Source organism: Chlamydomonas reinhardtii, chromosome 5 (genome assembly GCF_000002595.2).
Source record: "Chlamydomonas reinhardtii strain CC-503 cw92 mt+ chromosome 5, whole genome shotgun sequence".
In the NCBI taxonomy this organism is placed as follows: Eukaryota; Viridiplantae; Chlorophyta; class Chlorophyceae; order Chlamydomonadales; family Chlamydomonadaceae; genus Chlamydomonas; species Chlamydomonas reinhardtii.
Window position 1 is genome coordinate 1,511,899 of NC_057008.1, and position 14,362 is coordinate 1,526,260.

Below are 14,362 nucleotides of genomic sequence, written 5' to 3' on the forward strand. Positions count from 1 at the left end.
CTCAACTGGGATGTAATGCGTACACGCAAGCAATTTGGTAGCCACCTTGTAAGCCGACAATGTGCTAGTGGTTACGGGACTCTTACAAGCCTTCCGTTTACCTGCCCTTTCATCCTCTGGATTGCGTCACGCAGAAAATGAAGTCAAGGTAATTGCAAGTGCCTTGCGGGCTTGGGAAACGACGTCAGTGTACTTCCGCATATATATACTTACAAACTGCTGCTGCCGTTTACATGATCTCATGAAACACCATCATGTTGCTAAGTGTGTAACCCCCTTGGCGCTGATAATCATTTGGACGTCGTTGCGGCAACTTGCACTGACCGGCAGAACTTTTTCTACGGGTACGCTCGCGCAATTTCAGGGGTTGGGGGGTTAGCGACTTTTGTGTTGGGCCGATGCATACATTGACGGGCAGCTGCATATAACGGGCTTCACGTTCGCCATCCGTGCGTCGTAGCTGCACGCTACTACTGAGTTCTCAGCCGCGAGCCTCTGTGTGCAAGCTGTGACGTGACATACTCGCGCATACGGACCTCGTGACCGCGCGACCTCCTGCATGTGGCACTCAGGGCGCTGAAGGCAAAGCGGGGATTCCGACATCCGCTGCTCCAGGCCTATGCGCGCGCTCTGCCGGTCACCGTCGACAAAGGCGGGCCAGATGCCAAGTACGTGGTTCAAATCAGAGTGGGGCCGGGGGCATCAACTGCGGGGTGTGTGACGGCCATGGGCAAGGGGCTTGCACAGCGTTTGTCCCACAAACGCGTCCCCTCAATTCACCTCAAAACAACCCAACTTCATCTCTCCTTGCTCCCTGCGTACTCCAGATCTCGAACAGCCGCGTACAAGTATGCAAAGCAGCTCATGGCATCAGAGGCGGGGGAGCCCTTCGACGAACGGGGCTTCGACGCCGCATTGGAAGTGGAGCGGGAGCTAACGGCCCTGGGGGTGCCCAGACAGATCGACGCCACGGCCCCTGGCATCGGCGCCGGTCCTTGCTTTGGCGCTGTCCGCTACAACATCGGCGGTGGCGGCGCAGGCGGCGGCGGCGGCAGCGGGCACACTGGCGGCGGCGGTGGCGGCCTGGATGCCGTCGGTAGCAGCGGCGACCTGCACGGCAGTGGTGGCGGCGGCGGCGGCGGCGCGCCCCCTCGGCTGCCAATGCAGACTTTCGGCGTGGCTGGGGAACTGTTTCCGGCCACGGCAGCCGGGCCGCCCGTTGGCGGCGGCGGGCCCCTGTGCAGCCTGCGCCTGACTGCTACTGCCACTGATGGGCTGGACGCAGCCTGTGCTACAGCCGCTGGCAGCGGCGGCGGCGCGCTCATGGGAGCCCCGCCGCGCTCACAATATCATCACCACCACCAGCAGCAGCAGCAGGAGCAGCCTCACAGGCTGTCGTACGGTGACGGGGGGCCGCTGATGCTGCAGCCGGCCCCATACCGGCTGAGCGAGGGGGGTGCAGAGCCCGGCGCCTGGCACGAGGGGCCGCACGGGGCAGCGGCGGCGGGCGACCGAAATCGTCAGGTGCTGCCGCCGCTGCAGCTGTCCGACGACGGACGGGCGCCGCCCATGGATGCGGGCCGCGGCGCCTGGGCCGCGAACTTCCCGCCGCACCCTCAGCAACAGCAGCAGCAACAACGGCTGCAGCCCACGCTCGCGCACCGGCATTCGGGGCAGCTACTGCCGTTGACGGGCTCGCAGGGGCTGCCGCACGCGCAGCTGCAGCCGCGCTTAAGCGATCGTGATCCGGTGGATTTGGATCCGCAGTGGTCGGGTGGAATCCAAAACGTTGGGGGCCAGATGCTGCCGCCCGCCGGCAGTGGTGGCGGCGCCGCCGGCGGCGGTTACGGCGGGCTTGGTCTGGGTCCTGCAGGCCCGGCGGGTGTGGCGGGCGGTTACGGCGGTTACGGCTTCCGGCGTAGCGACGAGGTAAACAACTGGGACCAGCAGCTGCAACCCCACCACCACCATCATCACCTCCATCATCACCTCCAACAGCAACAACACCTCGCCCTTGCCAACCCGCCGTTTCATGGTAGCGAGCTCCCCGCTGCCGTCGGCGGTCCCCGCGGCTTCCCTCACTCGCACCACCTGCAGGCGCAGCCGCCGCTGCACCCGCAGCAACCCCTGGAGGCGCAGGGAGGTCGCTGGAGTAGCGGCAGTGGGGCAGGCACAGGCACTGAGCAGCCGCCACGGCTGGACAGTCCGGCTGCCGTCGCAGGGTGCCGCCGGGACTCCAGCAGCCTCGCCATGCTGCCGCCGCTGCCGCCGCTGCCGCCGCTGCAGCCGCTGCACTCGCACGCGCAGCAGTGGGCGCAGCAGCAGGAGTCGCCCTTGAAAAAGCGCATGCAGCAACAGCAGCAGCAGCAGCAGCAGCAGCAACAGCAGCAGCAGCAGCAGCAGCAGCAGGCAGCCTTCGCGTCCTATGGCGGTGTTGCCGGCAGCCCCGGCGGCTCCGGGGCTTCACATCCCTTTGGAGCCTTTGCGGATTCGCTGGCAGATGCGCCCCCGCTACTCGCCTCCCCGTCAGCGCCTGCCGGGATGCACCGGCGCTCGTTGGGGCTCATGAGCGGTGGCGGCACGGGCGACGTGCCGGGCGCACTATTGCCGCCGCTGCCACACGGTGCTGCCGAGATGTGGGACAGCGCCGGGCGCGAGCACGGCGGCCTGTTGCCGCTCATGGCACCGCCGCTATCGCACTTGCAGCAGCAGCAACCGCAGGCTGCGTTTGGAGGGCCGTTCAGTGCCGGTGGTGCCGAGCCACACATCAGTGACGCGTACGGTGCCCCGCCGCCGCTACCGGGCCGCCGGTCCTCCGAACCGCAGCCCCACTTCCAACACCAGCCGCACCTGCATCCCCAGCACCCCCAGCAACCCCAACAACCCCAACAACCCCAGCAGCACCAGCAGCAACACCAGCAGCAACCCCAGCAGCAGCAACACCACCAGCAGCACCCCCAGCAGCAGCGCGGGGACCCGGCCGTGCAGCGCATTCTGTCGGACGTGCGCGAATCGCGTCAGCGTTGGGGTGACGAGGACGTTGTGTGGCAGGCCATGCAGGCGCGCCGCCGCCAGCACCAGCACCACGTGATGATGATGCAGCAGCGGCAGCACCCACAGCACCCACAGCACGCCCAGCACCCTGAGCCGCAGCAGGTGGGGCCGGGGCTGGGACCGGGGCTGGCTCCACAGCAGCAGGCGGGCGAGATGGGGCCGCCTCGGCACCAGCAGCAACAGCAGCAACAGCAGCAACAGCACCAGCAGCGGCATTCGTTGCCGTCGCCCTTCGACCTGCCTTGGCCCGGGGGCGATGACGTTGATGTGCGCGCGGTGCCAGCAGGACCGGCGCCACTACTGGCACCACCGCTGCCGTTGGGGCAACAGCAGCACCGACAAGGGCAGCAACAGGGACAGCTTCAAGGGCCCGAGATGCAGTTTCCTAATGTGTCTTTTGCGCTGGTTGGGCATGGTGAGGGCATGTTTCCTCCTCCAGCAGCCCATCCCCAGCTGCCCGACTCCCATGGGCCGTCGCAGCAGCAGCAGCAGATGCAGATGCAGCCCCAGATCGGTCCCGCTCCGGGCATGGTACCGCTCCCGTCGTACGCCCAGGACGCCTTCGATGAGCACCACCAGCAGCAGCAGCAGCAGCAGCCTTTTGAGCGCCGCCGAGGCACCCAATTTTCGGGGGCGCCAATGCCGGCGCAGGCTATGCCGCCCATGCAGCATACGCATCGGTCGCAGTCGCAGCCGCCGGCACCTGCACCCCGTTCCGCGCAGCAGGGTCCGGCTTCTTCGGGCCTGCAGGTCAGCAGCGGCAGTGATTTGTTCGTGCCCGGCACTTATGGTGAGTCCGCGCGTCCGTCCGCCATGCGAGTCCTTTTGCGTAATGCATGCTGGCAAGGTTTTGTACAGGTGCTTGCATGTGAGTCGTATGTCAATGTGCACTGCTGCTCGCTCGTGTTTATTTGTGGGCGGCGCCGTCTCGGTCAGTCCTTCATGTAGCTTGCAATCTTCGGTTGTTGCAGGTGGCTTGGAGGAGGGCACTCGCTTCGGCGCGGCGCGGTTGCCACGGCCCGACTCAACTGGCGAGCTGGGCGGCCCAGCAGGCGATATGCCCACGCCCATGCCGCCGCCACCCGTCACCAGTGCTGCGCCTTCTACTGCTACTGCCACTGCTACTGCCACCACTGGCGCGGGTCCCGCTGGCACCGACGACGGCTATGGCGCTGACACGCCGGGGCCCATGAGCTTTGGCGGCGGGTACGGTCCCAGTGACAGTACCGGAGCCGGCGCCGGCGGCTTTGAGGAGTGGGGCTCGTCGGGCGGCGGCATGCCGCCTCCTCCGCAGCAGCAGCAGCACCACCACCAGCCGCCGCAGCAGCAGCAGGGATACGACGTGCCGCCGCGGCCGCCCAGCCCGCAGCGGGGCCAGCAGCGCGGCGTGGCAGCAGCGGCGGGCGGAATGTCCACACCGCAGGAGCCTGCGCGTCAGCAGCAGGAGCCTGCGCGGCATCAGGAGCCTGCACGGCCCGTGCACGCGCAGCAGCAGGAGCAGCAGCATGAGGACTAGCAGCAGGGCTTTTTGGAGCCTCACCAGGGCGGCGGCGACGGCCTGTGGTGAGAGCGGCATGTGCGAAGGAAATCATGGCAGGACACCGGGCATGCCGGGCCAGTGTCACACTGCAACAGAGTTGACCGGATGGGCGAGATGGGTTTGCACGTGCGCGCGCGCGGAAGTAAAGCTTAATGGGGAAGTGCTGATAGCAGCTGCTGCAAAACAAAAGCACTTGCAATATTTCTTCTTTTGACCGCAATGTGGTCTCGAGTCCGCCTCTATGACTTGATAATTGGGACATGCCTTCTTATCAAGCCATGCCTACTTGCCCTGTACCTATTATAAAGTAGTAGCAACACATGAGCTGCCAAGATAGATCATTCCTCAAGAGCCGCAGCTAGCCTGGGGTGGCAGGCTCGGGCGAGGGTTGCATCCACGCACGGGTACGTATGTGCTGCTGCGGCCACGGCCGGCACAGGCCAGGCACTCGCGCCACACGCGTTGTTGTGACGAGTGCCCGCATTGTGCGCTTCGCGCGACCCGCGCTCACTTCTTTGCATATTCACACTTGGTATGCGCTCGCACGCAGTTTAACTCCGCTGTGCCTTGGCTCTCTGATGCATAATGCGTTGCAGTTGTGGAACGGGGCTATGCATGCATGTAGATCAGGAGGGCTTGCCGTTTGCAAGGGTGCCTTACGATGGCATTGTGGCATCCATGCGCATGAAGAGGATTGGAACGAGGTTGTGCACGCCACTATCGGGCAGTCAAGTGTTTCATTCACTGTGGAGTAGTGCTGACTGAATAGTGTGGATCTGCGTGGCTGTCGCCACATGTGGCACGACGCAGAATTGGGTGATGGCGGGGATGGCCAAGCGGCCATGTCTTGCTGCGGTTGTCCCCGGCGAGATTATTGCTGGCAAGTGCAACGCCGGCCCGGCTCAAGGGGCAATAAATGGTGAGGAAGCTTCAGCAGCAGGAGCAGCAGCGGTGGCGGCGGCGGCTTCCCAGAGCCGCATCAGGGCGGCGTAGTGGCGGCGGTGACGGCACGTGGTGAGAGCTGCAACATTGGCGCCGGCAGCTCGTATTGCACGCGCCGGCGTGCTGCCGTATAACATTCGATCGCAAGCGAGGGCCGCTTGTGTCGTACTTCAAGTCATGTATGCTTCATGTGATAGGAATGTGACACGAGTGCTCGGGCTCTGTGCTCTCTGGCCGATTGTCGAGCGAGCAGGTTCGACTTAGTGGTTTGACAGCTGCCTCACCCTGCTGGTTAGCGCACGTGCTTGAGTGCTGTGCCGCAGTTGGGGGACGGAGCTCGGGTGTGCATGAGTAAAGTTGGTGGTTGGCTACAGCATGCTAGCATAGCAGAGGTTGCCATCAACGCAAAAGGAAAGCATTTGCGTCGCGGACGGGCTCTGCTTTCCTCGGCCATCAGGCATGCACTGCAAACATGCATGCATGCCGAGCGAGCAGGCACCTACGGTATCTGTTTGCTACAGGCGCGAGCACATATTTGCTTTTGTTCTCACGGGACCAGGGGTCGTATCTTGTTTTAACAATCAGAGAGATTGTTTTCGTTTTAACCCAACGTACTATCACGCCGCACTATCCCTTTCCGGGTCAGTGCACTATGCCTATCAGGGTGAATTTACGATCCCCGCTGCGTCTTGTGTACTAATCCGTGGCGCACTGACCCAAAGGGATGTGCAGTGCAGTGACTGTGCAGTGCAACACTGCCAGCACGCAGCCCACAAGCAAAGATCCATCAGCAGTTCGGAAGGGGACACGGCCAGGCCGTTGCTGTGGTGGCACGTACGGGCCCTGGCTGGCGGTGAGGGGCGGTGCTGGCGGCGCTGGTGGCGCTTCGACCATGTCGGCAGAAGCTGTAGCGCCTGCGCTTGTCTGGCCTAGGAACCCCTACCCCTTGTGCTGGCCCCATCGGTTTCCGCTAGCACGAGGTCACCCAAGTGCTGATCAAGGTCGACTCAGCGCGATCTGCAAGGGGCCTCCCAAACAGACAGTGTCCGTAAGCACGCATCATAGCAGACACACGCATTAGTCAGGCGCGAGATGTCTGCGCAAGACGTGATTTTGGGGCAAAGCCCTTGCCGATGGGAGCAATCATAGGCGCTTCAGAATGCTGATCGCCCTGATCGACCGTGACCACGCAGGCACGCACCCTCACCACACTGGTCCCGACCACCCTGGTCCCGCCAACCACCCTGACTGGCCTTACCACGCACCCTGGTCCCGACCACCCTGACCGCGCTAGCTTGACTGCTCTCAGCCCTGACCGACCTGAGACCAACCTGGCCCTGACCGCCCCTCCCTCTGACCGGCCCCCACTGAGTGCGTCTACGTACACGGAGTTGGAAAGCCCGACAACGACGAGGAAGCAGCTGCGGGCGGCGGGGTGGCGGCAACAATGCGGCAGCAGCAGGACTGCAGGAGACGATCGTTGGTGTGCGGTATGCGAACCCCAGGGACGCGAGCCGCCGCCACCGCCGCTGCCGCCGCCGCCGCCGCCGCCGCTAAGCTCGTAAGGGCAGGCTCAAGCAATGTATCGGCATGCTACAACGGTGTCTGGAAGATTACGTCGGGTACGGCGGCGGCGGTGGTAGTGGGGGTGGGTGGCGGCGGCGGCCCGAACTCGGTGGCGTGCACAACAGCACTGAACAGTCGCGCGGAGGGGGGCCGCGAGCAGGGGTGGGGGCGGGGCCGGGAAGTGGCGGGGTGGAAGGCGGGGCATGGCGCTGCGGGGGTATTGGTGGGGATGGGGATCGCGGCCTCGCGGGGTTGTCGAGACGTTGGCTTGCCGCCATCAAATTAACAAAGCTTCTACGCACACAGGTTAACAATCAAGGAAACAACATGCCGCGGCCTACCACATCCAGCGCGTTGCCGCTGCTGCTGCGAGGTGAGCAAGCGCAGGGGGCGCTTCAACTGCATGCGGCTGCTTCGACTGCCCCTGGTCCAGCCAGCATGTACCGTCTGCTGCGGCATTCCGACTTGCCCATGCGTGTCTCCATCCTGTGTCGCCCAAGCCTCTGAGCAATCGCACTGCCAGCCCATGTCGTGTGATCCCACCCAGCCACCCCTACCATACACAACTAGAATACCCATACAGTGGCAGGGGTGGTACGCGCTGAGCAACGCCGCACGTGCATTGTCAAAAGCTCCAGAGGAGAGATGGGGTTGAGAAACCCCGGGAGGTGTTGGGCGCCCACAGGGCACCCCTGGGCGCCCACCTGTTCGCTGATGCAGTGATGCTACAATAGCCCCCGCCCCGGCGTCCCCAAAGGCACCGTCCCTCTAGCGGGCGCCACCGGACGAGGCCGCAAAAACAAGTGCCGCACGGGTTGTACCAGGAGGGGCGCAAGCGCCTGCATGCCCGCGCCCGCAGGCAGGCTACACCTCGCGGTCAGGGTCTAGGGCACACGCGCCCCAAACACACGGCCGCCCCCGGGCGCAGCATAACAAGATAACAGCTGTTATCCGTGCGCTTATAAGCATCCAGGTGCATATGGCGTACGCGCACACACGAGCGGCTGCACGGACACCACATGCGGCCGGTACTTGTTGCCATAGTCACGCACGCCGGCCAGTCGCGCCAGAGGCAGGAGCATGCTGTGCAGGACTTTGATGTACAACATATCCCTATGCGCAATATGAGTTCGGCGCACGACGGGCGAGAATGAGCCTTGGCCCAAGCCAGGCCGATTGCCGTCCGCGACGCTCCAATCTCGCAGCTTTCAAGAACAATTACATACTGTGAATGTGAGAAGTCCATAGGGCTAAACGGAATAAAGAGTTAAGCGCTGTGGACCGAGAACAAGAATTACTAGGCGGTCCCAATTCGGGCCGCTTGGGCGTGACCAGAACCTCACTCGAGGCCCTCTGCGCATTGCGCCTTAAGCAAGACACTGATTGTTTCCGCCATACCGGTGTTTTGTTTCTCGGACAATGTAGATTACACAGGAAATGAACCCCGCTGAACCCTAAGATCTGTCCTTCTCTAGGAGCCGGTGGTAGACATGAAAACCATTCGCGAAACCCTTCTTTCTGTCAAGGGAGAAAATGAAACCTCCATCCAGCCGATTTTGAAGGCTCTCTCCGCGCTCGGCTTCCATGAGCATGACCAGGCCGGTAAGGCCTTCAGCCTGCTAAAAGCAGAAAGAGCGGCAGGCCTCAATGTTCGGCAGCAGTTGGCACTAACAGCTGCCATTCAAGGTGCGCTATGCTTTTGCCATTCTATGGGGTGGGCGGTCAAGGAGGGGGTTGTAAAGTTCGCGGCTCTTGTCGTCCTCGCACCCAAACCGGGACGCTTGCTTGTCGTGCAGCTGTGGCGGCTAGCCTGGGCGACGCGGGGAGCGCGACAACAGCTGGTGAGTTGGTTCGCAGAGTGGAAGTCGGTATTTCCGAAGAGCTTGTGAGCGCCTGGAACTTGCGAGTTGTGCGGGTGGATCTAAGCGCAAGCCCTAGGTGTTGAGTCCCGCGATTCAGCCATTGGAGCGGGGAGTTGAGTAGCGTAGGCTGGCCGCGGGGATTGCCATATTGTGCGTTTGCTTCGCAACCGAGCCCGGCTGCTGACCGACAAGGAACCTCCCTGGGTTAATACTTGAGTTTGTCCCCGTGGCAGCGAGTCAAGTACTCGCTGAGAACCCTGTGTCCTTTCTTTCGGTCCTCCCCGACTTAGTGTGCCGGACCATCCCGCGCACGCCCAGGTTGCTTAGTAGAAGCCGCCCGCAGTGGCCGGCACACGGCATCGGCACAGCTCCAGTCTGCCCTATTTCCCGCCCATCTGCCAACCCTGGCAACCCGTTGCGGGTCAAGAGCATGCTCGTGCGGATGCCAGGATAGTCCCAGCACACGTGTAGTGCCGACCAGTCTGTGCTCTTACATATGTGCCCTTCCTACTCATGGTGTGCACAGGTGGCGTTGGAGGTGGCGGCACGGCGGCTCTGGGTAGGTAACTTGCGAGTGCAGGACCTCCAAGCTTGCACTGCAGTCCACAGCGTTCCGTCTCTCCGCGTCCACACAGCGACTGCCTGCGAGGATACCTCCTTTCATGGACTGACTTCGTACGTCCCCCCCCTCCCTGGATGCTCCTCGGTGTGTATGCCGATAACAGAGAAGGGCGCCAGCGGTGAGTTGTTCTGTTGGATGCGATCCTGAGTATGTCATGTTGCTGCTGTTATCTCATGCTGGTACCTGCCAGTGCTGCTTGTGCTGAGCGTATGTTGCGCACGCGCCATTTGCTGGGACAGGCGGACAAGGGCTGCTGCCTCTGGCAGTGGGCGGCCCACTCCTGCTGCTGGTGCTGGTGGTTGATCGCGGTGTGGGCAGGTTAAGCGAGGCCGTGGAGTGCGTGAAGGCGTTCATAGCGCACAACGACCCGCAGCTGGCGGTCACTTATAAAACCATCCGCGGACTCGGGTTCGTGGGTAGCATTGGCATGGGCGCGGCGGCGGCGGTTGGCGTGTGCCTCAAGCGCCTGAACGTGCGCCCTGGCCGGCCCCGCGTGCTGCGCCCGGTGCACCCTAAGCTGGACACGACAGGCTCGGGGCAGGGCCCGGAGCAGCACTCAAGCCTGGCTCCTGCATCGCCCGCAATGTCAGACTCCGGCGCTTGAAGTGCTGGTGAGGGATTATAGTGCATGGGGAATGGCAGGGGGGTTGCGCTGGAGGATTTACGGGTGGTCTGGAGTAGTTGTGGCATTGCAGGTCAGCGTAGTGCAGGAATCTTGCAATTATAGGCGTTGAGGCACAGCGGTGACCCAGAATAGCTGACAACCCGATCTCGCTCCCCGCCTCCTGCAACTGCAACTGCAACTGCCAACTGCCACGCACAGGCGCACGAGCCGCCCTGGCAGACCCCCAGCAGGGTTCAGCCGCCGCTGCTGGCAGTAGCAGCAGGGGCCCCTCTGCCGCTGCTACTGCCGCGCCTGCCTCCTACGAACGGGCAACCGCGGCGGCGGCTGTGTCCGGCGGTGCGGTGGACCTGCGTGATGCACCGTCGCTGATGCCAGCGACGGCGGCAGACGGCGGCGGCAGTAGCAATGCTGGCATCATCAGCAGTAGCGAGCGGTCTGGAGAGGGTCGGGTGGGGATGGGGGAGGAGGCGGAGGTGGCGGCGGCGGCGGCGGAGCGGGGACTGCAGGCGGCGGTGGCGATGCGGCGTGACGACGATATGGATGGCGGTGGCGGTAGTGGTGGCTGTGGTGGGGGCCTGGGTGAGGACGTGTGCAGTAACAGTGAGGACGCGTGCAGTCCCGCGGCTGCTGACCCTGCCACACGGTTTCACCATGGGGCGAGTAGTGATTGATCGAGAGGTTGGTTACAAACACATCAGGTATGCAGGTAGGTGCGTGGTTAGGTGGTCCGACGACGGTTACATTGTCAGGCAGGCGGTGTGCAAGGTGGCAACCACTGATGGGCAGGGGAAGTGCTGCGCAAATGAGGGCAGCGGGACGCGCCCGGCTGCAGCTTGCATTTGAAGTAGTGGTGAAATGCCTACGTGGAATGACCGCGTGGGGCGCACGTCTTACTGCTGAGTTATCTAGCGCGCGGTTGCGGGCTATGCGGGCTTGGCGCAACACAACATTGGTATCTTGTGTTTTAAGAATGGTTAAGGAAGGAGTCTTACTTGTGGCTATGATTACACTCTGGGACTACTCGGGCAGGTCTCAAGCCAGCGTGCGTGCATGCCGCATTGTGCGCACACACCTGCAGACCGCTTTCTTTGCGAACTACAGACATGCCGTATGGCAGGTGCACCCACGCTAGGAACATGGAGACAGCGAAGAAAGCGCATACATTGCAGTGCAGAGGAAAGAAGCTACTACTGTGAGTGCAGAAGAAATGGAATTACGCCAAGCCTGCTGATCCATCCATACAGCAGCCAAACAAGCCAGCTGACTCACGCACACCACTGCCGTGCCCCCACAGGGGCCTGTCATAAATGAACGCACACGCTGCACACGCCATCCAGCGACTCTTCTTTAAGTTGGCAGTACGCGAGGAAGAAGGGGCGCGCGCAACAGGTAGCTAGATAAGGGTCTGCCGTACATACACGCTATGTGCACACGCATATATGCGTACATCGGCACAGCCAGCTATTAGATTGAAGCTAGTTGAATCAATGGAGGGGCGCTCCGCCCGTGTCTACGACACGCAGGTTCCAATTACCCTATCATCCGGACTATGTGCGAGCGATGACCACGCACCAGCCAGCCACCGCCGCCACCCTATACCTCGGACCTAACAACACGCGATCACACCACCTACCGCGCCGTCCAGCATCTAGGTCCGAAGCCTACGTTGCTTGCATACATATCATACGGTATTATCATCTACACGTGTAAGAACCTTGCAGCAGCCCCTGATGCCATGCACACCGTAGTTGGGCCCCCTACCGCATCTGATCCATACGCACGTAATCCGGCCATCCATTCATCATCCATCCGTCCGCACGGCGGACCACATACACCGCCATTATCCACCGAGCTAGCACTTGCTTGTTACTACTGCGGCCTCGCCAGCCGCACCTACACCGCACTGCTGTACACGTCCCCATGCACCAGGAACATGTGGTACATGCCCGGGGGCGCAATGTTGATGTCGGGGGGGCTCCGCACCGTCAGCACCCCGCCCGCCACCGTGCTGCTACTGCCGCTGCTGCTGCTACTGCCGGTCGTCCCGCTGCTACTGCCGGTGCTGGGGTCGGGCGTGTTGGACAGGATCTCCAGCCCGACCAGTCGCTGGTTCATGTCGAAGGAGTGTGTGTTGGAGCACGGGGCCGACAACACCACGCGGGTAATCACACCCGGGGTCCAGACGTCGTACGGGTCTGCCGCTGGGGGGGCTGTAGCATTCATGCCGATGCTACTGCCGTGTTGAGGCCCTGCGAACCCGGCGGGCCAGGCGTAGCGGATCTGGTGGGTGGTGCCGTACCCCATCACCCACTCGGGGTAAACCAAGGCGTCCGAAACCGGGGTTCGCCGTCCGAAGCTGGTCCGAAGCTGGTCCGAAGCCGGTCCGAAAAGTTCGGACCGGTAGGTTCGGATGGGAGGGGCAGTCTGGGCGCCCAGCCCAGAGGCCTGGGCGGCCCATTTCGGACAGGCCGATTGATTCGGATGGCCGGCCCAAAGGAGTAATTCCTGTAATTCCTGTAACTTAAAGCGTTGCTAGTGGCTTCTTGATTCTCACACAGTTTCAGTCCGTAGAACCAGCAGTTTAGAGTCGCGTCCATGGACGTGCGATTGCAGCAAACAAACAACTGCTGCCCCCACCCACCCCCACCTTCACTTCCGCACGGTGTCAGATAATGATGTCGCAACTACCACCAAAAAGTAGGCTTAATTAGAACCGGGAACTTCTGGACTAAACAGTGCTGAGGTGTCAGGGGGCCCGCCCTGGCCCACCTCCGATCTCGCTCCAGTCCCTGGTCGTGACAACCTTGCCACACAAACTGTTCATATGTCAAGGGGACAAGCTTGTACCCTGACGACGAAGCCGTAAGAATGCTAGGGTGCAACACAGACAGAACTCAGACGAGTGACAGCGCGTGTCAACTTGGTTTGTCTTGCCCCACATGCGGCCACACCGATGAACCGTTCTATTTCCCACACAACCCAATTGACAAGCATATTCACCTTCCCAATGTGGCCGCCCCGCCACCCGGCCCCGCTCCGCCCCGCCCCGCCCCGCCCCGCCCCGCCCCGCCCCGCCCCGCCCCGCCCCGCCCCTTCACCCTGAGTGTGTCTGAGCCATCACACAAAGCGCTTCTCGAGCTCCACGTGGATCTGGCGCGGCAGGTGGGTGTTGTTCGTTGTTTTCGCACTCTTTACGAACCAGTGCAGCCGCCGTCCAGTCGCCCGGCGTCGCCTGCATGCACGAGGTTGGAGTGCACGAACAGCAACTCGCCCACCGGCAGCTGCAGGCGCACCAGCCGCCGGTGGGGGGTGCTGGCGCAGAGGTCCTTCAGCACAGCTGCAGTCCGGCCCGCCTCCTTTGCTGCGGTGTACGCGCGGCCCCACAGCAGGACCTCGTGCTGGCTGGCCTGCGCCACCAGCAGGCTTGCCGGCTGGACGGCGAGCATGATGAACCACCCGGGCTCCCCTGGCGCCATGTCGTAGTGGGGCACCTGCTCGGCAACCGGACGAGTGCCGGGCAGGTTCGCCAGCAGCACGGCGTCCTCCAGGTGCAGCCCCAGCTCACCCTTCGGGTCTGCCGCTGTCACGACCTCCTCCAGCAACGGTCGCAGTTTGTCGCAGAGCGCCAGGAGCCCAGCGCTGCCCGCGAGGTCCTTCCACAGCACCTGAACCCGCTGGCCCGTCCCCACGCTCATCCGGATCTCCGCCTGCACGCCCTGCAGTGCCGAGATGCGCTGGAAGATCTGCTCTCCGCGTTTGTCCGCCAGCGACGCCAGCTCCGTGATCAGGCGAGGGTTGATCAGCCTTGTAAGCGTTGCCGGCAGACGCACGGCGGCAAGGCCCAGGCCGCACAGCAGCGCAGGTGGCACCTCCTTGACCTCGCACCGGTAAATCTCGGTGGTGGCCTCGTCACGGGCAGCAGGCGGCGCCGCATCCTCGGACCTTTCTGGGCTGGGCGGCTGCTCCGGGCTGGGCGGCCGCCTCTTCTTCTTGGCAGGGCGCGCGCCAATCGGCTCCTGGCCCTACAACACAAGGGCATGAGCGATACACGATGAGCTGCAGTGGGCGTAAAAAGCCAAGAGCCGCCCCGCCCCGCCCCGCCCCGCCCTGCCCCGCCCCGCCCCGCCCTCGCCCCGCCCTCGCCCCGCCCG

The 14,362-nt window shown here is 63.1% G+C and overlaps 4 protein-coding genes across 4 annotated transcripts in view; 2 read left to right on the forward strand and 2 right to left on the reverse strand.

Annotated features, from left to right (window-relative positions):
* Positions 1–19: 19 nt before the first annotated feature.
* On the forward strand, positions 20–6,153 carry CHLRE_05g243700v5 (uncharacterized protein). The gene is made up of 4 exons (XM_043062462.1): positions 20–148; positions 573–668; positions 828–3,844; positions 4,026–6,153. The coding sequence occupies exons 1-4, from the start codon at positions 138–140 to the stop codon at positions 4,568–4,570; spliced, it is 3,669 nt and encodes a 1,222-aa protein (XP_042924686.1). The 5' UTR covers positions 20–137; the 3' UTR covers positions 4,571–6,153.
* Positions 6,154–8,339: 2,186 nt separating this feature from the next.
* On the forward strand, positions 8,340–11,311 carry CHLRE_05g243650v5 (uncharacterized protein). Its single transcript, XM_043062461.1, has 6 exons — positions 8,340–8,788; positions 8,899–8,943; positions 9,491–9,523; positions 9,690–9,704; positions 9,826–10,197; positions 10,410–11,311. Exons 1-5 carry the CDS (start codon positions 8,593–8,595, stop codon positions 10,188–10,190), a joined length of 654 nt encoding a protein of 217 aa, XP_042924687.1. The 5' UTR covers positions 8,340–8,592; the 3' UTR covers positions 10,191–10,197; positions 10,410–11,311.
* Positions 11,312–11,313: 2 nt separating this feature from the next.
* Positions 11,314–12,919, reverse strand: CHLRE_05g243600v5 (uncharacterized protein). Its single transcript, XM_001700683.2, has one exon. The coding sequence runs from the start codon at positions 12,513–12,515 to the stop codon at positions 12,105–12,107; it is 411 nt and encodes a 136-aa protein (XP_001700735.1). The 5' UTR covers positions 12,516–12,919; the 3' UTR covers positions 11,314–12,104.
* Positions 12,920–12,973: 54 nt separating this feature from the next.
* The window catches only part of CHLRE_05g243601v5 (uncharacterized protein), a 2,966-nt gene continuing 1,577 nt past the window's right edge, over positions 12,974–14,362 (reverse strand). The window contains exon 4 of the mRNA XM_043062458.1: positions 12,974–14,233. Coding sequence (XP_042924688.1) covers positions 13,403–14,233 — 831 coding nt within the window. The 3' untranslated portion in view covers positions 12,974–13,402. The remainder of the gene's footprint in view (positions 14,234–14,362) is intronic.